This window comes from Stegodyphus dumicola, chromosome 5 (assembly GCF_044657685.1).
Source record: "Stegodyphus dumicola isolate Sdum_Otavi_A_Nest chromosome 5, ASM4465768v1".
Lineage (NCBI taxonomy): Eukaryota > Metazoa > Arthropoda > Arachnida > Araneae > Eresidae > Stegodyphus > Stegodyphus dumicola.
In genome coordinates this window covers 157,233,138-157,260,186 of record NC_140772.1, presented here as the reverse complement: position 1 = coordinate 157,260,186, position 27,049 = coordinate 157,233,138, and the positions used below count along the sequence as shown (strand labels likewise).

The 27,049-nt window shown below is 32.9% G+C and overlaps 1 protein-coding gene across 2 annotated transcripts in view; it reads right to left on the bottom strand.

Annotated features, from left to right (window-relative positions):
• Positions 1–2,516: 2,516 nt before the first annotated feature.
• Elp6 (Elongator complex protein 6) overlaps positions 2,517–27,049 on the bottom strand; it is a 30,179-nt gene continuing 5,646 nt past the window's right edge. Inside the window, exon 2 of one of the 2 annotated variants that reach the window (XM_085817287.1) lies at positions 2,517–2,700. In XM_085817287.1, the coding sequence (XP_085673413.1) occupies positions 2,596–2,700 (105 nt within the window). In that variant the 3' untranslated portion in view covers positions 2,517–2,595. Of the gene's footprint in view, positions 2,701–4,614; positions 7,167–27,049 lie in introns of those variants that run through there. The other variant, XM_085817288.1, reaches the window with a different exon arrangement.

The following is a 27,049-nucleotide window of genomic DNA, read 5'->3' as shown; positions in this document are numbered from 1 at the left end:
ATTTTCGATTTCTAGCCATTTTACTTTAACTTTTTCATCTAACTGAAATAATCTGTCAGCTTTAGCGTTAAATATATTAAATACAGATATCAAATCAATCTTACTTACTGCTTCATCTTTTAGAACAGTGTCCACTTCTTTCAAAGAAGTTGTGAAATATCGCCGTAATTGTGTTTTTTCCCGTTTCAAATTATCCATAGTCCTGTCCCACGGACATCAGTATTTTAAAGGTTTCGAAAATAACTATGGATTTAATACGAAAAAACACTTTAATTGCAGATATTTACAAAAATTTAGAAGCAGTTATTCTTACAAAAACGATAGAGCTCATTTTTAAAACATAAAACTTAAACAGAGTCGAGTTGTAGCTGGTATTACTCAAACAGCAAGATTCAGTACATATGATCTGATTATATCCGTTGTCAACATTAAAAATTATATGTGAATAAATTGAATATACTTTTTGTGAATACGATAAATTCACTCTGTTTGATGAGTATTTCTTGTGTAGAAAGTACACTTAAGTGTGAGCAGTTATTAAATGCGAAATTTAACACGATGTATATGAATGCAAATTATTAAAGTTCACTTTGAATAAAATTCTGCATTGGTTATAATTATAATCTTTTTCATATAGACTGCAATAAAAAGTGCTGACTTTTATTTACATACATAACTGGTGTAAATATTTTTCTCATACGCATAGTTTTATGTAAAGATTGCATTTGAGCTCAGATGTTTATCACATATTTCTTTCTTCATCTTATTTACCACTTATTAAGTAATAATATTTTTGCGAAGTATCCAACATGTGTTTGTATTTATTTCAACCACGTAGTGAAATCTTCCTAATTTTCTATAATTGATTTAAAATCGCAATGAAAAATTTCAGAAGTAATCGACGATGCTTTAATTATTGTATGGAAAATTGCGTGGCAGAATATTTTCAACCATCTTGCTTAAAGCACGCGAAAGGTCATGCGACACGACAGAAATATTACTGGATGCTAATTGGTCCATCCAAACCACTCCCACGGTGGCTACACAGATGTGCACTTGTGAAATATGCCTCCCGAGAGGTAAGGAACATTCAACCAAGTTCTACCTCCAAGTCCCATGTGAATGGGACACATTGGAAGAACCGGTTTTCGCTACCGGTTGAATCTGCTCTTGTGAACGGGGCTTTATAGTACTTTCAGAGGAAGAAGGTTGGGAGTGGGAAAGTTTTAGTTCAGAGTTTGGTTTACAATTAATTTCATTGGACAAGAGGCATCTGCATTAAAACGTTACGTAAGATTGAAAAATCTGGAACCTGTGAGAAGAGATGAATTTAGAATGTTAATTTTGAGTTTGCCAATTATTTTTTTGAAACAGCTATCATATTTTGTTATATCTTACATATATATAAAACTCTCAATTTTATGTATATTTATAATATTATGTGTATGTTATAAACGTACACATACCATGAAGTATAAAATTATTTATATCATTTTCATGTAGCGATGGAATTGTTGAAAAAGTTTAAAATCTGGTATTTTTAAAAAGCGTTTGCTTTCGTGGAATAATGAAAAGGGGAAAAAATTACGCAACATTAAAAAGGTGATCCAGCGTAGCAAAGGTAAAAATGTGATCAGTAAAGGCAAAGAATGGTACTCTCGTGGATCTACGGCTTCCGAAGCCCATATGGTGAAGAGAGCGTTGCACGATCCGTTTCACTGACTATACGACTGTCGCCTGATTCAGCTGGGTGGTAATTTGAGATAATGTTTGGCTTTGTTGATGTACAATATGGCTGAGTCGTCTCACACCACGCTTGTTCTAGGTTAATTGTCTTTTGTAATTTACTCGATCGCTAGTTCTTTTTCCCAACATCCGTGTATTCTCGGTATACGCTTGACTCTGTCGACCTTGAAAATTCTAGCCCACTGAGGATTTTGGAAATTGAATGGTCCATGAGTCGAGTGCCTATCCGCGATCGAAGCTGTCTAAATCAGTTTTATCCATACTGGTAATTGAAAAGACCGATTAACAATCATAGTACTAGCTATGTGTGCATTTATCACATCTTCCTCATGTGAGCACAGATGCGGCGCAGCACTATAAAATATGCATAGCTAATTCAGTGTATATTTTATTGGCCCTGATTCTTTCAATAACTAAAGGCAGAGAGAGGAAACAATTTTTCTTCATTTTTTAAGGAAAATTTAGGCATATGTACTATTTATAGAATAAACTGCTTAATACGTAATTATGTTTTGCATTACGAATTATTTTTAAAGCAGAGTTGAAAAATTTTAAATTAGTTTTAAAAATAAAGTTTCAAAATTTAAAATACATGATTACACATTAGTCATTATTACAGAATATCACATGATCAAATTTACTTGCTTTTCTTAGTAAAAAAACGCTCTTATCCAGTTAAAATTATTTCCAAGCAAACAAGCTTAACCCAGCAATTAAATTTACTTCTTTATGAGATGATTTCATGCTAAATATACATGGAATAATCACACTTTTATATGAAATATGTATAATAATCAACACTTTTAATATGTTTTACGTACAATGTAGAATATTTACAATTAATATTTCTCATAATCCCAAAGCGAGTAACTTCACTCCTTTATCATAAACCTTGAAATACATTTTTTGCTTCTTTGAAGTGCATGTTGCTTTGCATTTCTGTTCCAATGTAATCTGAAAAATAAGTAATTAAATTATATTAAAAATATTTTCCCAAATATAATTCTGAACTTTTTGTATGATAATCAATAATACTCTATCTAATATATATATATATATATTATTTAATAAAGAAATATTGATTACATTATCTCCTAATATTAATTTTAGTAGAAGTATCTAAAAAGAGTGAACCCATAGGTAGTAAGTTTAATTCCGAAAATTGTTTTAAAGTAACTTGAATGTAAATTGTTAAAAATGTTTTACGGGGACTTGCATTAAATCACGAATAACAAAATTCCTAGTGGGAAGTGCGCAAAGTGTTCTCTTCGGCGTCTTACTCAGAAGGGTTGTGTGTCCGAAATTCTTTATCGGCAGCGGGGGCTTTGAATTATTTCAGGCGGCGAAACTTGTGAAGTAATTTATGGGATAGGGAGAGATTAGGAATGCTTGAGGGACGTATGTTGTGTAGTTCTTATGTGAGTGAAAACGTCTGTTAAAATTTTGAATATACTAGTGAATGAAAATTAATTAATTTCTGGCTAATTGTCGGGTCGGAACGAGGAAGAAATTACGAATAGGAAAAAAGTAATTTTCACTGTCAAAAAGCTATTTGACAGACTAAAGATTATGAAATAGGCCAATTTTTTTAGTAATCTCAACGATTGTACAGTTTACTTCCCAGCTGTAGACACCATACCAATAGTTGCATTTAAATATCAAAGGACCTTAAGCAACTTGCTAACTAACCACCATGAAATAGATGAGTCAGCAGAATGACATTGCAAATCACCAGTTTACAGTACTTACGTAGATTCTCATCACCAAAGCTGTTACTAAAAAAATGGGCCTATTTCATAACCTTTAGTGTGTCAAATAGCTCTTTGACAGTGAAAATTACTTTTTTCCTATTCGCAATTTCTTCCTCGTTTCGACACGACAATTAGCCAGAAATTAATTAATTTTCATTCACTAGTATATTCAAAATTTTAACAGACATTTTCACTCACATAAGAACTACACAACATAAGTCCCTCAAGCATTCCTAATCTCTCCCTATCCCATAAATTACTTCTCACAAGTTTCGCCGCCTGAAATAATTCAAAGACCCCGCTGCCGATAAAGAATTTTGGACACACAACCCTTCTGAGTAAGACGCCGAAGAAAACACTTTGGTTACTTCCCACTAGAAAGAACGAAAGTTAATTAATGCTTTTTCTGGCCTTTTATATCTTCATGTACATTCCTTTTTCTTATTATATATATTTTAATTTTCAATTTTTTTTTTATTATTTGATTTGTTTTTGCAAAGATTGCATTATAATTCTTAATTTTCTAATGTTTATTTCAATTACTTTCAGTTATATTTCATAATTCCAATTTCCAATGTTTAATTTTTTACAAATAGATTTGAATTAAAATGCACAAACACGAGGGTGTCGGAAGACAATTACTCAAGTAATTTATCAATTTTACTGCATAAATTGCTTTTCACTCAAAATTGTATTAGCGAAAATGCTTAATCAGAATGAGTTCTTTGGTGTTCTGCGTTGGTTCTGGATCCCTTCACTTCAGGGAAATATTTGGCCTAACTTAATTTGCCAGTTTGGCAACACCTGATTACTTGAGTAAAGGACGAAACACCTTCGTATTTATTTATTAATTATTGTTCATAGAACGGGAAATGGATTGTTCCCCTTGAAAAGTCAACTAATTTCTGATCAATGGCAATGATTACTTGCTTTTAATTTAATTTCTTTTCCAATTGAAATTTTGTTATTCATGATTTAATTAAAGTCTCCGTAAAACATTTTTAACAATTTACATTCAAGTTACTTTAAAACAATTTTCGGAATTAAACTTACTACCTATGGGTTCACTCTTTTTAGATACTTCTACTAAAATTAATATTAGGAGATAATATAATCAATATTTCTTTAGTAAATAAATTATTATTATCTAACTTGGCAGCTACTGCGCAAGTATTAGAATAACTTGATTTCAAACTAAGTGAAGTAATGACGAGCAGAAATTTGGATGGCGTAGACGTGTTGATCAATAATAAATAGGAATTGGAGGCGAAAGCAGATTAAATTTTTATTTTTTTATTTCAGCAAACATGTTGCGGCCACAATCAAGTTTGCACATTAACTGTGCCTATACCGAAAGGTTTTACATTTTAGATAAATTTGCAGTAAGAAGAAAGGAGGATGCTTTGGCCTGGCTGGACAGCTAGCAGTCCAGCCAGGCCAAAGCGTAGTGCGTTATGTTCAAGGTGAAATCTTAATTCAGACTGAGTTAGTTTTGGTTCTCAAAGCATTTTGACTGGATAGTTAATATTGCTGTAATTATTATTGGCTGCTTGAGTTTTAATTCCAGAGCAGTGCAGAGAGAGAGAGGTTACTATTTTTAGAATTGAGAAGGGAAATTTACGCTGTTAATTTAATCTTTTACATATTCTTTATTTTTCTTACAAATATATGTAATATATTCAGGAGCACGAATTTTGATGGCGTAGAAGTGTTGATCCATAATGGCTAGGAAATTGGAGGCGAAGGCAGATTAAATCTTCAGTTTTATTTTCAGCAACATGTTGCGACTAAACACAAGTCGGCACATTAAATGTGCTTGTTCCAAAAGGCCTACATTTTTGATAGATTTGCAGCAAAAATATTGAAGAAGCAGACAGACTGCAGTCCAGCTAAGGCAAAGAGTCGAAAGCAAGTGCGTAATGTTCAGGATGAAATCTTAAGTCAAACTGAGTTAGTTTTGGTTCTCAAAGCATTTTAATTGGACAGTTAATATTGCTGTAAAATTATTATTGGCTGCTTGAGTTTTACTTCAATTTACATCACCAGAATTACATAAGAGTCATATGACATAGATTTTTCTCGAAATGGCGCAGAGTAAATAGATGTTGCTATTTTTAGAATAGAGAAGGGAAATTAATTTACGATGCTAATTTAATCTTTTACATATTCTTTATTTTTCTTACATATATATACAGAAAAAACGTCCGAGACCCGGACATCCAATATCTGGAATGATCTAAAATGCGGACCTCAAGAGCCACCAACAACTTTTTTTATTTTTATTTTTTTTTTTGTATGCTTTAAGCATGCGCATTTGATTCCCCCCTCCGCGCATGATAAAACACGTGGAGAGTTCCGATTCTTAAAGCATTTGACCGCGTCTGGCATGAGGGGCTCATCTTCAATCTAATCAATTTGGAACTTCCTAGAGAACTTATACTTTTGATCTTCTCCTTTTTACAGAACCGCACATTCTTCGTTGCTCAAGGAAATGAAAAATTTACTTCAAGACCCATAAGATCCAGCGTCCCACAAGGGACTATCCTCGGTCCAGTGCTATATCTTTTCTACATCTCGGACTTTCCGCCCCCTGGTTTGGATAATTATTCTCTTTTAGCATGTTATTAGGATGATACGGCGATTGCAACTAAATCTATCAAAGCAAATCACGCTATTGACAAAATGCAAAATTATCTTTACGCTGCAGAAGATTGGTGCACCAATTGGCGTGTAAAAATTAATGCTAGCAATGCTAACAAATCGCAATTTTCAATCCTCAGCAAAACCAAGAAACACATTGTTTTTAAAGAACTCTTTCTTTTCCAAGAACCTGTTCCTTTGGTCACAAAGGCTAAATATTTAGGCATCATTTTAAATCGAAGACTCACTTGGTCCAACCACATTAAAAGTGTCAAAAAAAAAAAAAAAGGCCATTGGTATCATGTGCAGATTTCTCCCTGCCATTGGAAAATCATCTTAGCTTGCGTACCAAGAGGCATATCTAGACCACCTGCATTCGACCAATACTATGCCATGCTGCTTCTGCTTGAAATACGGTTACTCAAACTCAACTTCATCAACTGCAAGTTGTACAGAAAAAAATTTTGCGTATTATAACTGACTCCCACTATCTTATTCGTAATGAACTTTTGCACAGAGATTTAAAGCTTGAGACAATTCCAGAAGATATCAGAAGATCCAATGAAAAATTCTTTACCAAAGCCGTGCAATGTGACTTCGTAAATTATTCTCAAGTTTTTAATCATGAAATTCTCCTTGAAGATCGAAGCATCCAGCCACTGGCAGCTCACACCTTCATGGACGGAGATGACAACTTTATCACATAGCTGTTTATACTTTTAACGCATCTGATTTTGCTTGTTGTTTTCCTGCTGTTTGAAAATAGTTCTTTGGAAATTGTGGTAGCTGATGTTGTGTTGTAGTGTGTTGTACTTTCGGATGTCGCAAACCAATGGTGAAATTTTCCAATTAACGGATTTTGTAAAGAAATGTGGAGAAGCGGTAATAAATGAAGATGATATAAAAAAAGCTTTTCACTGTGATGACAATACTCAATCATGAATCAATTAATGGATGGCGAAATCTGTAGTATGGTTCTAGATCCAGAAAATACCGCTACCGATAGTGAAGAACGTGACAGAGAGGTTACTGAAAACGAAAAAAAATTCGATTAACAAGCTAGTCGGAATTCTTGACACAACAATTACAGAATTTCAACAATGTAACTAAACAAAAAATTATATCTGTCTACGGAATTAAAGAGAAAATATTAGCATAAAAAACGAAACAACGTAAACAACTTTACATTGAAAGAAATGTTTACTAAAGTAAACAAATAAATATTAAACTTGTTTTTGTAAATTTTGATACTCTTTAGATCACATATGCTTCATTGTTTCATAAATCACGATTTCAAACTTTTAATTCTATAATTTTTACATGTCATCTTACTAGACTTAAACTGATGATCTAATATCCGGAAAAATCCCAAATCCGGAATACAGGAAGTCCCGACGAATCTAGGACTTTGCACTGTATATGAAAGTTCAATAAAAACATAACGTTCTGTGAATTAAAACTAGATGGAAATAGAATCAATATGAAAATAATTATTTCATTAAATTTCAAATTCTAGTTACATTAAATCAAGCACAGGTCTGCAATATAGCATTCTCAGAAAATTCCTGATATTTAATGTTTTTTAAATTAAGAATGTAATAGAACTCTTGACGGGGAAAAAGGATACATTTTCTCCTTATTGTTAGTGATACATGCTTATGATACCTTCATCAGGTATTGCTTACTTTTATTTTTTAAAAATATTACAATGCCTAATGATTCTCCAACGATTTCCCAAATATTTCACACCAGTTTTTTAAATTAAAAAGCAAATTTCTTAAATTATTATAACAATGTACACTGCTAAAAAAAAAAAAAAAAAAAAAAAAAAAAAAAGACAGTGCTATATTTCCTGTTCTACTGGGCCGATTGACAAAATTCAAACTGCGTTTTTCATGTCTCGAAAGCGCGACTTAGGATATATATTAGATTTATATATAGCACTATACTAACATTTTGTATTATATTATACATATAGGTATTTTGACACAAAATCGGACTTTTTCTGAAATAACATATCAATATTTTTCCATATTTCGATTCTACGACTCAAATTATGATAGAATACCAAGTTTTGTAAAAATCGTACGAGTAGTTTTTAAAATATTAGCTCTCAAAATTTTAGCTCCTCAATGTTAATTGAATTTGGTAAGTATTTATTAATATCTCTTTTTTTATTAAACTTTTATTATTTTCCCTTTCACACTTCGAAATTTAGGTTCATTCCAAGTAAAAGTTACCCATTTTTTGTGTTTTATTTTTTAAACTTCTATTTTTAAATAATTTTTATAAATTTTTCGAAAAAACTTTGAATTATAACTTATAAAATTTTTACCATCATCTTAAAGTAGGTGTATTTTTAAGCATATCTGCAAAAAATTAGACTTTTTTATTCAAAATTTTCTAAGATATACACGAATTTACATATTTTCGCGTTTTGAAATTTGGCATCTTTTTTTCAGCGATAATAACGTCAAATGTGGTTTATGGACTTTTGTTACAGTGAATTGCCACAGCTATTTTTAATCTTAAATTTCAAGTAAAATTTTACAAATGTAACGAACGCTAGCAAACAGCCTCATGTATTGCAGCGCCACCTTATCGGACACTATTCAAAACACCTACGCTCGAACTAATTTAGTTTGAGTTCCGGCAGAGGACTATGAACATGAACTTTTTATTTTCATTTGAGTAATATTTATTTGTGTTACTTCTTGTTAGTTTTGTCATGTAACTTTCGGTGCTACTTTGGTAGACGGTTGCACGGATTTTGGCGATTTGTTGCGATTTTTCTTTTGGCGAGTAATACAACTTATGGTAAACCCATTGATGGATTAGTTATTTATGGTAACCGATACTTTGTTGTCATTTTATTTAAAAAATAATGTGTTTTATTGTGCATAAATTCCGTGTTTTAAATATTATTTATGGCTTCTAAATATTAAAAATCAATTTAATTTTGCATTTTTATTTGAAATAAAAATTTTATTGTCTATCATATTTTATGAAATTTTATATTGTGGATGATGTAACCAATGACGTCACCTTACTTTAAAAGTAATTGGTTTTTATATGTATAAATTTAATCTAATGTTTTAAACATTATTTATGGCTGTTAAATATTAAAATACAATTTAATTTTGCATTTTTTTAAAAATGATTTTATTATGTATGAATTTTTAAATAATTTTAATTCTAGGCGTGATGTAATAAGCTCTCTGATTGGTTATAGAATATTTGTGCATTAACAAGCTATAATCAGCTCTCTGATTGGTTTCTGAAAATTTGTGCATTTCCGCGCCGTTTTAAAATTTAATTCATATCTTCGAATTCCTTGAAAGATGTCTTCAAAGATGTTATTTAAATTATGATTTCGATTTTTTTTGTGGTACTTATCAATAAGAAATAGGTTAAATGACTAAAAAAATGTAAGTACATATTTTTCCTTTATTTTATAATTGTATACTTCAATTTTTTGTTGAAAAAATTAATACACTATTTTCAAAAATTGCTGAGATGATTATTGTCCATATGTTTTAATGTTAATTATATTCTATATAACGTATTTTAAAGTATTTGAATTTAATAATATTCTAATTCTTTTAAATGTTGGTATGATGGTTTTTAATTCAATATTCAATTTCAGTAATATTTTAATCTAATTAAACGTTGGCACAATGTTTTTATAGCGGTGTTTTTATTCTCTTTGCTATATGAAAGTAATAGTAACCTTACTTTACTATTTTATACTTATAGTAAATGTATTTATTTACCCTTGCTGCCATCTTAAAAAGCAACATTTTCAACAAAAAATTAATCCATTACGGTTTAATCCTAGTATCCGGTGCACACGGGATTTGGCTACTTTTGGCGACTTTATGATGAGCAGTAAAAATGGGACATGTACGATGAGTAGTAAACAGGTCATTCAAAGAATATATATAGTTATATATAGTATATATTATGTATATAGACACATAGTATATAGTGTATAGTATATAGACGTTCTTTGGATCATTTTTGGTGTTGGCGCTAATTTTCAAAATCGCGACGTTCTTTGGATCATTTTTGGTGTTGGCGATAATTTTCAAAATAGCGCCAACGCTGCACCGTATACTAGGATTTTACCTCCATTACTTTTAACGATATTTATTTTTTTTTTAAGTTTTGAATACTTTACTATGCGTAAAAACAGCGTTTTTCAAGATGGCTGACGTTTGTAAAAATCGCGCCAACAATTGCGCCAACGTAAATCGCCAAAAATCCGTGCAACCGTCTACCAAAGTAGCACCTAACTTTCTTTATGTAGTGTTTGTGTTTAATTAAATTTCTTTTGTTAAATGTTAAAATTTGTCTGGTTTAAATTTTACCAGTTTTGTTTAACAACTTTACAGCTAGCCGTGGTCACAATGCTATATAAAAGAAAATGGCTGCCCAACGGTGGGCTTCGAAAATTTAAAATGATTTTAAAATAAAAGTCGTACTCTTTACCGAAACTCGAGCTCAGTTTTTTCTTCTAGCTCTCTAGCTTTTTCTGGTGATATGAACAATTTCGAATATCCATTTCGAAATTATGAAGGATTAATCCAAAGTCCTTGGTTTTAGTGTGAAGTTACACTGTAGGTAGGAGATTTATTTTGTGTAAAATTTCATTCATTGTGATGGTTTAACATAGAGTGAAAGTCTGTTTTATTTTATAAATATTTGAGTATTAACCGAAACAATACTTCACTGAGATTGTATTTTGATCATATCGGAAATTAGAAGGTGTTAAATTATATTATCACAACCCATAATATTTCAGTTATGAGAAAATAAATATGTATCTTTAATTATATGGTACATCCGTATTTTTTTTAAAGAAAAAGAGCAAAAGTAGTTCTTTGTTAATGTAATTAAAATATGTAGAAATGATTTTATATTTGCATTAATATTGTTTATAAGTTTTAAAGCTTGATTCTATCTTGTTAAATGATTATAATATAACTGAAAACAAAACTTGCATTTAAAATAAGTGTTACGTATTTTATTCCATCTGAGAGATTGTTGCCAAATAAAGATTTGTCCTTGAACAAAAGATATCACTCGTAAATAACTTTTATTTAGAATTTGTGTCGTATTAATATGCTTTCACGTTCATTATTTTAAGAGTGAAAGATTAATGATGTTGGCAACTCAACTAGTTTGGTAAATAAAAAATATTATTTTTATACGAATGTGTAAAGAGTAATATATGATTAGAATTCTGTGAATTTTGATATTGCTTACATGGAATTTTTGAAAGTATTGCTATTAAATTAAACCCTCATTGCTTAAACTTACATATATTATTCTGCCAGTGAGAAATATTAAATTAGAATAGAGACTTTCTCAACTATTTAAAGAAAAGAACTTTACATAAATCCCCTTCGAGATGGCTTATTTAGGCAAAGGCCGCAAAGAGGACCTTAAATTACTAGCTTTAGAGCTTAGATTACAAGTTGCAGATAACTTAAAAGTTGTGCAATTGAGAGATCTGATAACGAGTTCTAAAACCTATGATGAAGAATTTACAAAAAATATGTTAAGCAATATAATCGATGATTGCGTAAAAGCCGAAAAAGAAGCTGAAGATAGCGCGGAAAAAGAAGCAGTAGAAGCAAGATTAGCCAAGGAACGCGAGTTTGAATTAGAAGAAGTTTAAATTCCAACTTGAAATTAATAAGAATATGCCAAAGGAGTCTCTTTCTCAAGTAGATAAGCCTAAATTTGATTTGAATCGCATTTTTCCAAAGTTTAACCCAAAGGAAGATGAGATAGGACTTTATCTGACCATGTTTGAGCGTCAATTGAAGTTCGTAAATATACCCGAAACTGATTGGATCCCATACTTGATTGGATCATTACCATCTGAAATAAATCAATTAGTTGTTAAAGAAAACGAAGAGGATTCTAAAGATTATGCAAAAGTAAAAGTTATGCTTTTGAAGCGATATAGACTCACAGCTGATAGGTTTCGACAAATGTTTTCTCAGCATAGAAAATCTGCAGAAATTACATGGAAGGACTTTGCTTTTGAATTGAAATCTTATTTTGAAGGATGGATTAAAGAATTGAATATCTCTAGTTTCGAGCAGCTACAAAACTTTATCATTGCAGATCAAATAAAGAAAAGAACACCTCCCGAGGTAAGAGAACATTTTGTGGACAGTTTATCAGAAATGAACAATCCGTTGGAGCTCGCAGAAAAGCTCGATTATTATGAAAATGTAAGACGTGGCATGAAGAAAAATGGATCTTCCAATGCAAAGAAACCATATCGTAAAGAAAATATTAAATTTGTTCCAGAAGGAAAATCTGAAACTAGTAATCCTAAAAACGTTAACCAGATTAAAAATACAAACGTTGACAATTCAAAATTTACTACTTTTAGACAAGAAAGGAAAACTTCTATTCATTGCTATGGTTGTGGATATCCCGGTTTCATACAGTCAAAGTGCCCTAAGTGTAATAAGTTAAAAGAAGTTAAAACTGTCGTCAACTGTGTAAAATTGTATGCAGTTGAATCATCCGTTCTACTGTCCAGTTCCATTTTTTTAACTGTTTGTGGTGAAAAAGCAGCTTTTTGCGCTGATACAGGAGAATCGAATTCTATTGCAGGAGAAAGATTTTATAAGTTGTTACGAGATCGAGGATTTTGATTTAAAACAACAAATATTATGATGGTACTAGATGATGGCAAGGAAAGAAATGTTCAAGCTTTGACTACAGTGGTAAATCTGAATGTTGAAGGAAAGATAGTCCGTATGAAATTTATTGCTTTGCCAAAAGCAAAATGTAACAGGACGTTACTTGGAACTGATTTTCTACAGGCTGCGGGAATAGTGCTCAACATCCAGAATGGCACTTGGTATTTTAGTGAAAATCCACAGAAGCAGTATCCCTTTTACAAAGAACCATCTGAAGCTAAAGAGACTCCAAACGTACTAACATCTTTGAAAGTAGCATCTCCAGAAACAAAAACTTCTGCTGACACTCCTGTTGCAATAACGGAAGCAACCGAATCCGTGAAGTTGACAGATGATGACGAGAGAACAACGAGAACAACGAGACGAGAGAACAACGGAAGAAATTAAATTAATTGTTAGAAGAATATAAAACTAGCTTTCAGCCAGGGGAAAGCCAACTCCTTATATTGAGCACAGAATCCAGACCGGAAATAATTTACCTGTTGCCGATCAACCATATAGAATGACACCCGCGAGGAAAGAGCTGTTAAAAAAGGAGCTAGATTCCTTACTAGCTTAGGGTATCATTGAGGAATGCGAATCACCCTATGCGAGTCCTGTTGTGTTGGTCCCTAAACCTAATGGTTCCATCAGACTGTGTATAGATTATCGAAAATTAAACTCCCAAACCGTTCCAGATACCTATCCATTACCAAGAATGGATGATTTGCTAACTGAAGCTAAATCAACGAAATACGTGTCTACCATTGACCTAAGAGCAGGTTATCATCAAGTTAAAGTTCATGAAGTAGATCAAGAAAAAACTGCCTTTATTTGTCCATTTGGTACTTTCAAGTTTTTGCGAATGCCATTTGGGTTTCGGAACGCGTCTGCAACTTTTCAACGACTTATTGATAAATTTAGATCAGGGCTAAAAGATGTTTTTGCCTTGTCATATCTCGACGATATCATAGTATTATCAGAAACATTTGATAAACATTTATCAGATTTGAGGAAAGTGTTTGAAAGATTTTCTGTGTTTAAACTAAATGCTAACAGGGGCAAATGCCATTTTGCTTGTGACAGAGTAAAGTATTTAGGTCATTGGATTACAGAAGATGGTGTAGAGGTAGATGCCAAGAAAGTATCTTCTATTCAGAAAATTCCTAAACCAACATGCGTAAAGGAAGTTCAGTCTTTTCTAAATACGTGTTCCTGGTTCCGAAGATATGTCCCTAAGTTTTCAGAAGTTGCTAGACCCCTTAGTGACTTAACCAAAAAGAATAAACAGTGGACATGGGGAGAAACCGAACAAAGAGCATTTGAAGAGTTGAAAAAAAGGTTGATTTCACCGCCTGTGTTATTTCAACCTGACGGAAATAAACCGTTCATCATTAGGACAGATGCCAGTAATTATGCTTTAGGAGCAGTCCTTATCCAAGGAGAAGGCCCAGAGGAACGTGTGATTGAGTATGCAAGTCGATTGTTAAACTCAGCTAAAAGAAATTATTCAACTACCGAAAGAGAAGCTCTTGCAGTAGTTTCGGCTCTTGAGAAGTTCCGCGGTTATATAGAAAACCAAGAAATAATAATTGCATCTGACCACCAACCTCTTAAATGGCTAATGAGTATTAAATCACCATCTGGTCGTTTGGCTCGATGGGCCCTTCAAATCCAGTCATATCATCCAAAAATTATCTACACTCCAGGAAAATCCAATGTTATAGCAGATCTTCTTTCTAGACCATCTTATGCAAATAATGACTTTCTTTGTGATTTAAATGCTGTTTCTATAGATTTACCATCCCGGAAATCTAAAGACATTCGTGAGGAACAAATGAAAGATGAAGATGTAAGGAAGATTATAGACTGTTTTGAGAGTGGCAAAAAAGATGAAAATTATGTAAATTGGACTAGTAGAGGATATCTCATGAATCAAGGAGTTTTGTATCGTTACTCTTCCGACACAGACTCTGAAGAGGCTGTTAGTTGTCCCTTGTCAAGAGCGAGAACGAGTCCTACAGCAGTATCACGATTCCCCCACTGCAGGACATTGTGGAGCTGAAGGCACGTACCATAAGATTGCCTCCAGGTATTACTTTCCTGGTATGAGAGAGTATATCTCAGAATACGTGAAAAATTGTACTGAGTGCAATCGGTATAAACCAAATAACCAGAAACTTGCTGGATTACTTTGAACTCCTGTATATGCACAAAGGTTTGAAAGACTTGCTATAGACCTTTTTGGCCCATTTCCAGAAACTCCAACTGGGAAAAAATGGATTTTTCTTATTGAAGACACCAGTACAAAATGGATAGAGCTCTTCGCCTTGGAAGAAGCCACTGCAAAAAATTGTGCAAAAATCTTAATTGAAGAAGTTTTTTTACGTTATGGTTTACCCAGAAGATTGATTAGTGATAATGGCACACAATTTGTTAGTGCGGTAATGCAGCAAACCTGTAACTTCTTTGGTATTAAACAAGAACTTATTCCTGTTTATCACCCTCAAGCGAATCCCTCCGAACGAAAGAACAGAGATTTAAAACCGAAACTAGCTATACTAATCGGTGATGCTCATGATACTTGGGAAGAAAGACTGCCCATGATTCGTTTTGTCATGAATACAGCAATATGTGACACTACAGGTCATACCGCTGCTTATTTGCAGTTCGGAAGAGAACTTAGAACGACGGATGACGTTAATCACGATTTAAGAGCACTTATTGAAAACGACAACTTTGTTACCGAAATTACGCCGTATCTGAAAGAATTCGCTCGTTTGACACCTCAAATCAGGGAGCGTGTCGAACAAAAACAAGATAAAAGAAAGGAATACTTTGATAAAAGACGCAGACAAACTTACTATCAGCCTGGTGATAAAATATGGATAACTATACATCCAATCAGTAAATCCATACACAAGAAAAGTAAAAAAATTATGCCTAAACGCGACGGTCCGTATCTAGTGATTACTAACAGACCTCCTACAACATATGACATTGCAGATCCTGCTACTCCTGATCAAGTGTTAGGTACTTATCATATCAATATGATGAGACTCTATAAACTCCCTCCATCGAAAGACCAACATCCTTTGACTCCCATAAGGAAAAGAGGCAGACCTCGCAAAATTGAACTATCGAACACGGACTCTTTGCCGGGACGTCGTCAGAGCCCGAGGGGAAGTCTGTAACGAACGCTAGCAAACAGCCTCATGTACTGCAGCGCCACCTTATCGGACGCTATTCAAAACACCTACGCTCAAACTATTTAGTTTGAGTTTCGGCAGAGCACTATGAACATGAACTTTTTATTTTCATTTGAGTAATATTTATTTGTGTTACTTCTTGTTAGTTTTGTCATGTAACTTTCTTTATGTAGTGTTTATGTTTAATTAAATTTTTTTTTGTTAAATGTTAAAATTTGTCTGGTTTAAATTTTACCAGTTTTGTTTAACAACTTTACAGCTAGCCGTGGTCACAACGCTGCAGGGAGAATTAATTATATGAAATATTCTCCCTCAATGATGCGTAATAAATATTTATTAATACTATATGAAAAGCTATTTACTTTAGATTATAGATGATATTATTCAAATTTTTAACTATTTTTTTTTTAATTTCTCTCTTTCTTCCTTTAAAAAAAAAAAAAAAAATAAGAGTAAGTTTTAAAAGAGTAAATTTTTATCTTCGGCGTTTTATCGTCTGCTACTTTACTTTAACTTTGTTTAAATCGAATTGTCTAAAACTGAGAATTTTCGTTTGATGTTTATTTGAATTATATGAAAATATTTTATGACATTAACTGCATAATTTATTTCGAAACAAATTGTTGCTTATGAAGTGGCTGAAAGAGCGGCTTATACTATCATCCATATTTTTAAAGCACAGTATATTTTTATGGAAACATAAGATTTAGAATAATCATTTTTATAAAAGTCAAATTATGATACAGTGTCTCACAAAAGTGATGGGACACTTGTGCTTTACAAAAGGAAACTGTAATAAAATTAATTAAAAAAACATGTAAAATTTTTTGGGGTGTGTTTCATACTTAAATTTAGTAACAATTATTACATAACATACATTTTCTCAAAATATTAAAATATTAATTTAATAAAAATACATTTGTTTAGAACGGAGCAAAAAATGGTTCACATAAGTGATGGGACACTACGTACTATGCAACAAAAATCGTCTGAAGTAAGCAATAAAAATATCTTTTGGGGTATTTATTTTTACTCAAAAGCAATGGGCAATAATTTATAAAATCGTCTGCAGTCTTTCTCTCCAGTTTGTTTTGGAATTTTTGTGTTTTTTTAGCTCTGTGCAGCCATGAATGCTAAACGAAAAGAAACTTTGCCTGAAATTCGAAAATTAGTTATTAATTTGCATATTGAACGTGAAAAATCTATTAGAGAAACTGCTGAAACAGTTAACTTCAGTCATTCAACAGTTTTCAATATCATTAAACGATATAAAAAGAATCATATGATTCAGGATAAAAGAAGACCTGGCCGACCATCAAAAGCTATCCAATGGAATAAAGCGAATTAGGTACTTTTCCGTTTTGCCGGCGCAAGCGATAAAGTCGCCAATAATGGTACAACCGATGCCAAACGGAATATTCTCGCTGGTAACCTTTTACGGCTCATTTTCAAAACAAGTAGCAGCTTTTTCTTATCAGATTGATTGTTTCTTTCATTACTGGCATATAATTACATAGAATTTTTATCAGATAGTTCAGTTTTATGTCTAAGGCCATTTTCGAAATTTAAGTCAATTAGGATGCAATGACAACGCTTGCCCGAAGCCGAAAATATAGAAAAGTTATAGAAAAGTCAAGAGTTAAATTCATCGATTCTAATGAGAATGCATTAGCGAAGTAAAGCACTGCAGTTTTACATAATTTCTGAGTAAGCTATTCGTACGAACTGAAATACAGTGGATGGACAAAAATAGGGAAACACCTTGTGAAATGCATGTTTGAAAAGAAAGATTGATTTTAATGAAATATGTAGGTGGCGCTGGTGTTTTTGACTACTGACGCCACCTATACAACTTCGTAAATGTGCTAAACAGTTCAGTTATTGTCGGAGTACTGTTATGTGAGGTTGTCATTGCATTATGTCAGAGTTAACAGACTTTGAACGTGGGCAAATTGTTGGAGCACGTATGGTAGGTGCTTCCGTAAGCAAGGTAGCCGAGGTGTATCGAAGATTTATTCCGCATATTTGAAAAGCGGAAAAACATCATCTGCTAAATCACAGCGCGGACGAAAGTGTGTCCTGAGTGATCGTGACAGACGATCATTAAGGGCAATTGTGACGAAATATAAGAAGACCACAGCTGCAAAAGTTACTGCTGAAATGAATGTTGTGTTACCGAACCCTGTGAGTACCAATTTGTGAAAAATCCATTTCGAATTAGAAGGAAACTTCATAAACAGGGAATTGCTGGCCGTGCTGCAGTTGAGAAGCCACTCATCAGTGATGCTAATGCCCGTAACAGGAAAAGGTGGTGTTTAAGTCATAAAGGCTTGGACTATACAGCAGTGGAAGCGAGTAATATGGTCTGACGAGTCTTCTTTCACATTGTTTTCCACTTCTGGCCGAGTTTACGTCTGGAGAACGCCATCTCAAGCCTATAATACAGACTGCTTGTTGCCAAGAGTGAAACATGGCGGGGGTTCTGTTATGGTTTGGGCAGCCATATCGTGGTTCTCTGCTAGCCCCATGATAACTGTGTCAGGGCACATGACTGCCAAGACTTATGTGAACATTTTGGCCGATCAAATTCATCCCATGGTACAAACTTTGTTCCCCGATGGTGATGGTGTCTTCCAAGACGACAAAGCCCCTGTTCACACAGCTCACATTGTCCAGGACTGGTTTTCTGAGCACGAGGATGAGTTGTCCCAACTCCCCTGGCCACCACAGTCACCAGACCTGAATATTATCGAACCTTTGTGGTCTACATTGGAACGGAAAGTGCGTTCTCGTTATCTACCGCCAACATCGTTATCTGAACTTGCCACCGTTTTGCAGGGAGAATGGTATAATATTCCCTTGGCAAACATACAGGAACTGTATTTATCCATTCCGAGAAGACTGCAAGCTGTTTTGGATGCCAACGGGTTTCCTACACCATATTAAACAAAGAAACATTTTTTTTAAAGGTGTTTCCATATTTTTGTCCAACCCCTGTATTTCTTGCATTTAAACTTGTGTTCCAAATTAAGATTTAACTTGAAATTAATGTAGAGAATTACTGAGAGCATTAGATTTTTGTAGAGTAGTTTACGTGAGATGAGATAGCTTGGGGTCACGTGATATGAACTAGCGAATCAGGATGTTGAACCATAGTAAATTCTTAAATTAATGTCCTTTTGCAAATTTATTGCCTTTATTTATTGGCTTTTTATAAAATTGTAAGCGATATTGAAATGTTTATACATTCAAAAAAAGAATTCTTAGACCTAACATTTTTGTAATATTTTTTATGTGTATACTGTATGTTGTCGCCAATAAAGTATGCTTGGCGAGATTTGCGCCGGCGAAACGGAAAAGTACCGCGAATTATCTTTCGAAATATTAAAAAAAAATCCAAGAATGAGTGCTCCTAAAGTTGTTGTTGATTTACAAGCATTATATGGACTAATTGTTAATTCTGAGACTATTAGAAGAGTAATTCGACGTACTGGATATTACGGTAGAGCAGCTAGGAAAAAATTCTTCGTAAGTGAAAAGAATAGAAAACTCAGACTGGCTTTCGCAAAATCCAACATAAAAATAAGAATTCTGATTACTGGAATGAAGTTATATTTACTGATGAGAGTAAATTTAATATATTTGGTTCTGACGGTAGAATCTTGGTGTGGAGAAAACCCAGGGAAGAATTTCGCAAACAGAACTTGGTGCCAACAGTAAAACATCAGGAAAACATGGTGGAGAAGGAATTACGGTATGGGGGTGTATGTTGTCCGCTGGAGTTGGTAATCTTGTTTTTATTGACAGTATAATGGATCAGTACAAGTATATTGACATTTTAAATCAAAATTTGAAATCTTCAGCACGAAAATTGAACCTTCATAACGATTTTAAATTCTACCAGGACAATGACCCCAAGCACACTGCTTTGAACGTTAGAGTCTGGCTGCTCTATAACTGTCCTGAAATAATAAAAACGCCACCATAATCTCCAGACTTAAATCCCATAGAGAATATTTGGCAAGAATTGGAATCAGAATTCGCAAACACACCATTTTTTCAAAACAACAATTAAAATCGGTGCTTCAAGAAGAATGGGGTAAAATCACTCTAGAAATCACAAAAAATTAGTCGAATCCATCCCAAGAAGATTAAATCATGTTTTAAAAGTAAAAGGAAATCTAACAAAATATTAAAACCTTTTAAAAGTAAAATTTTTGGATAAATATTCGATGGAAAAGTAAGTGTCCCATCACTTATGTGAGCCATTTTTTGCTCCGTTTTAAACAATTGTATTTTTATTAAATTAATATTTTAATATTTTGACAAAATGTATGTTATGTAATAATTGTTACTAAATTTAAGTATGAAACACACCCACAAAAAATTTTACGTTTTTTTTTTAAATTTATTTTATTGCAGTTTCCTTTTGTAAAGCACAAGTGTCCCATCACTTTTGTGAGACACTGTATAAACATACAACCCTCTGGATAAGTCAGCAGGTTCTGTGGACCAGTAAGAATAATTATATAAACGACACCCAAATTCTGGATTCAATTAAGAACGAGGGTACGATGTTTATTACATGAATTTAAGAAGTTTTTAAATTAAAAAAAAAAAAAAACTCATTTTTTATCCTAAAATGTATTTTTATGCGTAGCATAATTTCATTATATCCTTAAAATTCTAATTTAGAATGTAATTGTCAAGAACTGAATTCTAATCATCAGTAATATAATAAGTAATTATTACGGTTATTAATAAATCCTTCTTATAAAGTAATTGCAAATATTTCAAAAAACTTTCTGTCTGAATGCAAATAGTTCTAATTTTATATTAATCAAGATTGCACACGAAAGTTATTTATTTGCACTTCAATTCTTACCGTCAGCTCTGGTAGAGGTTACAAATCAATTATATTTAATTAAGTATTGGATTGGATTATTTAATTATGGCAAAGCATACGAGGGCTATCTGCCTAAAGGGAGGAATGCCTTTTTGGAGGACTTTATAAGGGAACTGCCTTGTATACACGTTACGCACGGTGAAAACCACGAAAACGCCCATGCAGCCAGCCCGTTCGCGGAATTTCGAACCTCAGACCGAACTACCAGTGTTCAGCGTCTTTACCGCTCGGCCGCTGGTGGGCTATTTAATTAAGGAATGACCATCTAAGTTTAGAAACAGCGTACCGTAACAGCAATTCAATTATTGGCGCCGTATCTTTCATGTTATTCTTGATTGGCAAGCTACATGATTTTTAATGAGTATTCGGGTTTTGCTAGTAACTTCACTTAGAAATCGCGCTTAAACTAGGTTAGTTGGTTATTTGAACATAGAAAGAACATGGGAGCTATTTGATTAAGATGCTTTCATAGAGAACCTTTGTAAAGAGAACCTAGAAAACTACGAAAACCAACTATGCAAGCCTGGGTTAGACTTCGCAACAAACAATCTTCAAATGCTAGGCAACTGGTGAGGCTCCAATTAAATCTCCAATTTAATATTTTATTTGTAAATATTTAAAATATTGTTGTATTCTTAGACACAAAAAGCAGAATTTTAGTTTTGTTAACTCGTTAGTAAACTACCAAGCCGTAGTGCAAATTAATATTCAGTTTCTTTTGCAATAATTGTATTCACTTAATATTCTTGGAATATGAGCTAAAGAAGGAACGTTCTCGGAAGATTAAAGAAGTGTTTAAATCCAGTGATATTAGGTTTGTCTTACAAGCTCAGGATCAAAACGATTCTGCAATTGCCCGAACAGTTGACTTGTAAATGGCTGTGAATTAAGCAGATGACTTTTAATCTTACGTTTTCAGTCAGAAAACGTATTCCAAATGTTTTGTATTGCATGACAATGCATGTTTTCATTATTCAATAACTAGTCGGAGAGCCGCTTGTGTTCCGAAAATAAGTATGTGTATTCAATCGTCCTGCATGTTCTTCAAATTTGTCTTCTTGTGATTTTTTTCTTTCCCCAAAACTAAAGTTGCCTCTCAAAGGAAAGTTTTTTGACATTGAAGAGACAAAAGGAGTATGACATCTACTTTTAGAGGCACGTCAAAAACAGATCTCTACAAGCCTTCTCTTCCATTACATGTTGTGCAGTCAGGCAAAAGTTGCATCAGCGTAAATTGTATAATCTGTTTTTATTACACTCTGTTTACTTTATTAACATACAGTGAATATATACTAAACCTTTTACTTCAGCTTAAGTAATTCGGAATTTTTGACGGAACTAAGACTTAGAAGATAAGACAAATTAAATATTTCGATAACCCAATAAATTCAAGGTCGAAGTTTCAATATTTGATTTTCGGAGAGAAGGGAAATTTTTTCAGTTTTAGTCCATTATTCTAAGTATATTTGCTTCGATTCTTTATTTTTCCATAAAAGCGAAAAATTTACGCATGGTATATATATAACGCATAGCTTCAAATTAAAATTTAATAATACATAGAGTGGTTATAATTAAAATTCCACATTGAAACGGTCATAAAAAGAAAACTACTGGATCAAATGTTATCAAACTTGGTAATCGTGTAAAGGAGGTCATGGGAATTTATTTTCCGCGAAAAAAAGGAAGTTCGAAATCTCACCACCAGGGGGGAAATGGCGCTGTGTGCAATATTGTTAAACGAAATTTGGGTCAGAATCTAACTTAATATTTTGTTACACGGGTTTAATATGTTGTATACACGTAAGAAACTTTGAAGTAAGCAAATTACCATTTAAAGGCTTTAAATTCGATAAAAGACGAGTGCGCCATCCGTGTAAGTGAGAAATTCGTCGGTGAAAACCAAGAATTAGAGATTAAAAAATGTGAGATCGCAAATCACTTGTACAAGTGCGTACAATCTGGAAATCGTTTTCTTACAGATCGCGAATTCGTAATTTTTGAAGCCCGAGTTCGGCCCTAAAACATGAAGATACTGGTTCAAAACGCTTTTAATCGATTTGGGCCAAAGAAATCCCTCATGTTATCTATCTAGTTCCATTGCATTCTCCTACTGTATTCGATTGCATAGCAATAATTCCACACCGTTTAGTGTTGAATGACAGCTAGTTTTATAACTGAACCATTTTTCTCTGAAGAGCAGTCGACAGCTGGACCACTGTGATTGCAGCTCACTTAGAGTCAATGTTAAAATATTTTGTGATACATGAACTGCAGTAACGTGGTATTTTAGATGCTACGATTTTTATGCAGGGCTGGGCCCCACCTCATGTGTGTCGCACAGTTACTTAGGCAACATTTCACGAATGAACGTCTTATAGGCCGACACTTCCCCTCTTCCCACCAGACCTCAACCTCTGTGACTTTTGGCTATGAGGTTACCTCAAAAGCACTGTTTATGGTGATAATCTAAACAATTTGGCAGAAATGAAAAATGTGATACACTGACATGTCCGTAACATTTCTACTGATATGCGAAGAGCTGCTGTTGAGAATGCAGTAACGGGATTTAACTTGCTTTCGGAAAATGCTGGACGCTACATTGAACATGCTTTGTAACACGTTTCGGAAACTATTAAACACATTTTAAACAGATGTTTCCATTTCTTATTTCATTTAACAATATTGTATACAGCGCCATTTTGCCCTGGTGGTGAGTTTTTAAACTCTTTTTTTTTCTTGCGGAAAATAAATTCCCATAACTTCCGTTACACGATTCCCAAGTTTGATAACATTTGGTCCGGTAGTTTTCCTTTTACGACCATTTCAAATTGGAACTTTAATTACAACCACCATGTAAATTAAACTTTAAAAGTTTGACAATTTGTTTCAAGTCCCAGCTTTAAAAATATATAAAAATATAATCTTTTATATTAATCCTCTTAGAAAGAATGTTTTAAGAAGCTAATTTTTCTCTCGCATTATAGATTGTATAAAAAAACATGATCTTTAATATGATTTAGATTGTTTCAGCCGATATAAGAATCAGGTCACTCGGTGGTACAGAATAAACCCTGCTGGACTGTTTCATTTCTTTGTCATTTAGCAAAAATCTTTTAATTAAAATATTTATCCTTTGGACTTCGCTTTAAACTTTATTTATAGTTAAAATGTCTAGAAAATGAAAAGCTGTCCTAAGCTGAAACGCAATTCATGTAATTGATATTTTAAAAAATTGACAAGAATGCAAAATTTATGGAAGTCTAGCAATCGAAAAATATTAATTTTCTTTTGTGAGCACTGAAAATAACTGTAGAAGGAAAAAAGAAAATTAGAGAGGAAAGTAAGCAAAAATTTGCAAGGAAATTTGGCTGTCAGACATACCAAGATGTTTCAAAAAGTTGGACACTTTTGAATATACTTTCAGGATACTTCAAAGAATTTAGGTGTTCAAAGAGAAAACACTTGGACGTGTACAGCAGCAAATAACATCACCATCAATTGAGCTTGTGTTAACAGAAAAGACAAAAACGATATCATTGCAGATTAAAGTGAAGAGCGCCTGGTTTTAGACTATATGGTTGCATAAATTTAAATTACGTTATAGAACATCATATCGTATCATAAATGGAGAATCCCATGATTTTCTCAGTCGAATTATTGGAAGATTCAGGAGTTTATCCAGTGATGTATGTGGATGTCACCTAAAGATGTTTTTTTTTTCCCCTCCTGATGAAACAGCGGGAGAGCGGTAAAGTCGCTGAAAACTGGTAGTTCGGTCCGAGGTTCGAATCCCGCGAACGGGCTGGCTGGATGGGCGTTTTCCTGGTTTTCCCCATGTGTAACCTGTATGCGAGACAGTTTCCCTTAGAAATTCCTCCACGAAGGCATCCCTCCCCTTAGGCAGATAGCCCTAGTGTGCTTTGTCATAATTAAATAAACCAAAACCTCTTGATGAAATCAGTCTTCCCTTTCATCTCATACCTTCAAAATGTTTAGCCTCTAAAGACTGATAAAGGCTCTGGCCAAATATTTCGTGAAGAACTTCTAAGGGAAACCAGCTGCCATACACAGTACACATGAGAAAATCCAAGAAAACGCCCATGCAACCAGCCCGTTTACTGGGATTAGAACCCCGGAGTGAACTACCAGTGTTCAGCGACTTTACCGCTCGGCCGTTTGTGGGCCTTTATGAAATGGAAGGCGATAACTTTATTTAAAATGATTGTCAGAAATACCAAGATATTTCGAAAAGTTGGATGCTTTTTAATATACTTCCAGAATGCCTAAAGAAGAGCAAAAAAGAGCAAAAAGAAAGCCTAAAGAAAAAGAGCAAAAAAGAGCAAGAACCAGCAAATACCATCAATGGAGCTTGTGTTAACAGAAAAGACAAAAACGATATCATTGCAGATTAAAGTGAAGAGCGACTGGTTTTAGACATATAGTCTAAAATGTCATAGAGTATGGTTGTATAAATTTAGTAGAATGCCTGAAGAAAAAGAGAAGAAAAAATACATTTTTGCGTAAAATTTAGTATTTGTATTTTTTTCTAAATTTAAAACCTTTTAATCTTATGATATTTGATTCTTGCGATTTCAAAAATAAAATATTTGACTAAAATATGAATAACATTTTAAGAAACCAAATGTAGGATAAAATTGTGGCACAATGATAAATGGTAATGGGCACAATGATAAAACTGTTTAAAGCAGTGTATGCAAGTCATCCTAAGTTAAAATGTCGGTTATACATCTCTCTTATTTATATATATCTTTTCTGAACGGAACATTGAAAGGCGTGTTAACTGTGCTTTACTGTATTTTCTCTTTTAATATATGCAGTTTTCAAACGCATCGTAGTAGGGGTTGCAAAGTATTCTTCCGAAAGAAATGCAATTCAAATAAATAAAATCAAATTCTGGAAAATTTATATTAATAAATATATTTCAAATGCTCAGTTCGAAGGAATAAATAGAAAATTTTAAAACAATTATCTGAAGAGGCAATGCAACACAATTAAAATAAAAGTATACAAATTTAAAAATTACCTAAATTAATAACTATGACAAAAAATATATATAAAGAAAACTATTTGAAAAAAAAAAAAACGCTGCACCTTTATTTACGCAGTTCGAATAGGTAAATAGAAATTTTTAAAACAGTTATTCGAAAAAACCATGCAACTTAAACTATTAAAATGAAATTCGAAAAAGAAAAAATTACTTAAAATAATAACAGTTATAATTAAAAATATAATATAAAGAATATTAATTTGGAAAAAACGAATGATGGCGACTTTTTTTCCTCTTACGGTAAAGGAAACTAGGTTGCCATACATTAAGAAGTTCGCCAAGTGAACTATTCTTGGCGCAAACTGAAAAAAAAGTGCCAACAAAATTTGTGAATTTCTCCGTAAATTTCGCTCCAGATTTTACAAAATTTCATATTTAGGCGTAATTTGAGTTGTAGAATCGAAATATGTAAAAAAATTGGTATGTTATTTCAGAAAAAGTCCGATTTTGTGTCAAAATACCTATGTTAGAATAGTGCTATATATAAATCTAATATATATCCCAAGTCGCGCTTTTGAGACATGAAGAATGCAATTTGAATTTTGTCAATCGGCCCATTAGAACGGGAGATATAGAACTTTTTTTTTTTTTGAGCAGTGTACATTCAAACTTTATACTGATTCACGGGGACAGCATGTAACATTTTCAAGCTATATATAATATACTTCTGTAACGTAAAAATATTAATTAATTATTATGCTACTTTTTCCAGGTGATATTCAATGACTTTTTTTTTTTTTTTTTAATGTTAAGACACTGAGCCATTTCTCAAGCTGGAGGGTGTTAATAATGATGCAGTGATGAAGGAAAAAAAATAATAAATAATGATTTGCCAGGTTGGCATCAGGGATATAAATTATTCAGTAGGTTCAAAATAAACATTGTTCTGATTTGAGATGTATGCCAAGCAAAGCGACAACCATGTAGCCAAATTACTGATCATACAGATTTATGCTAATAAATGATTGTTTCTTCAATATGGAAGTATTTTATTTACTGTTGAAATGAAATTAAGAATCAGG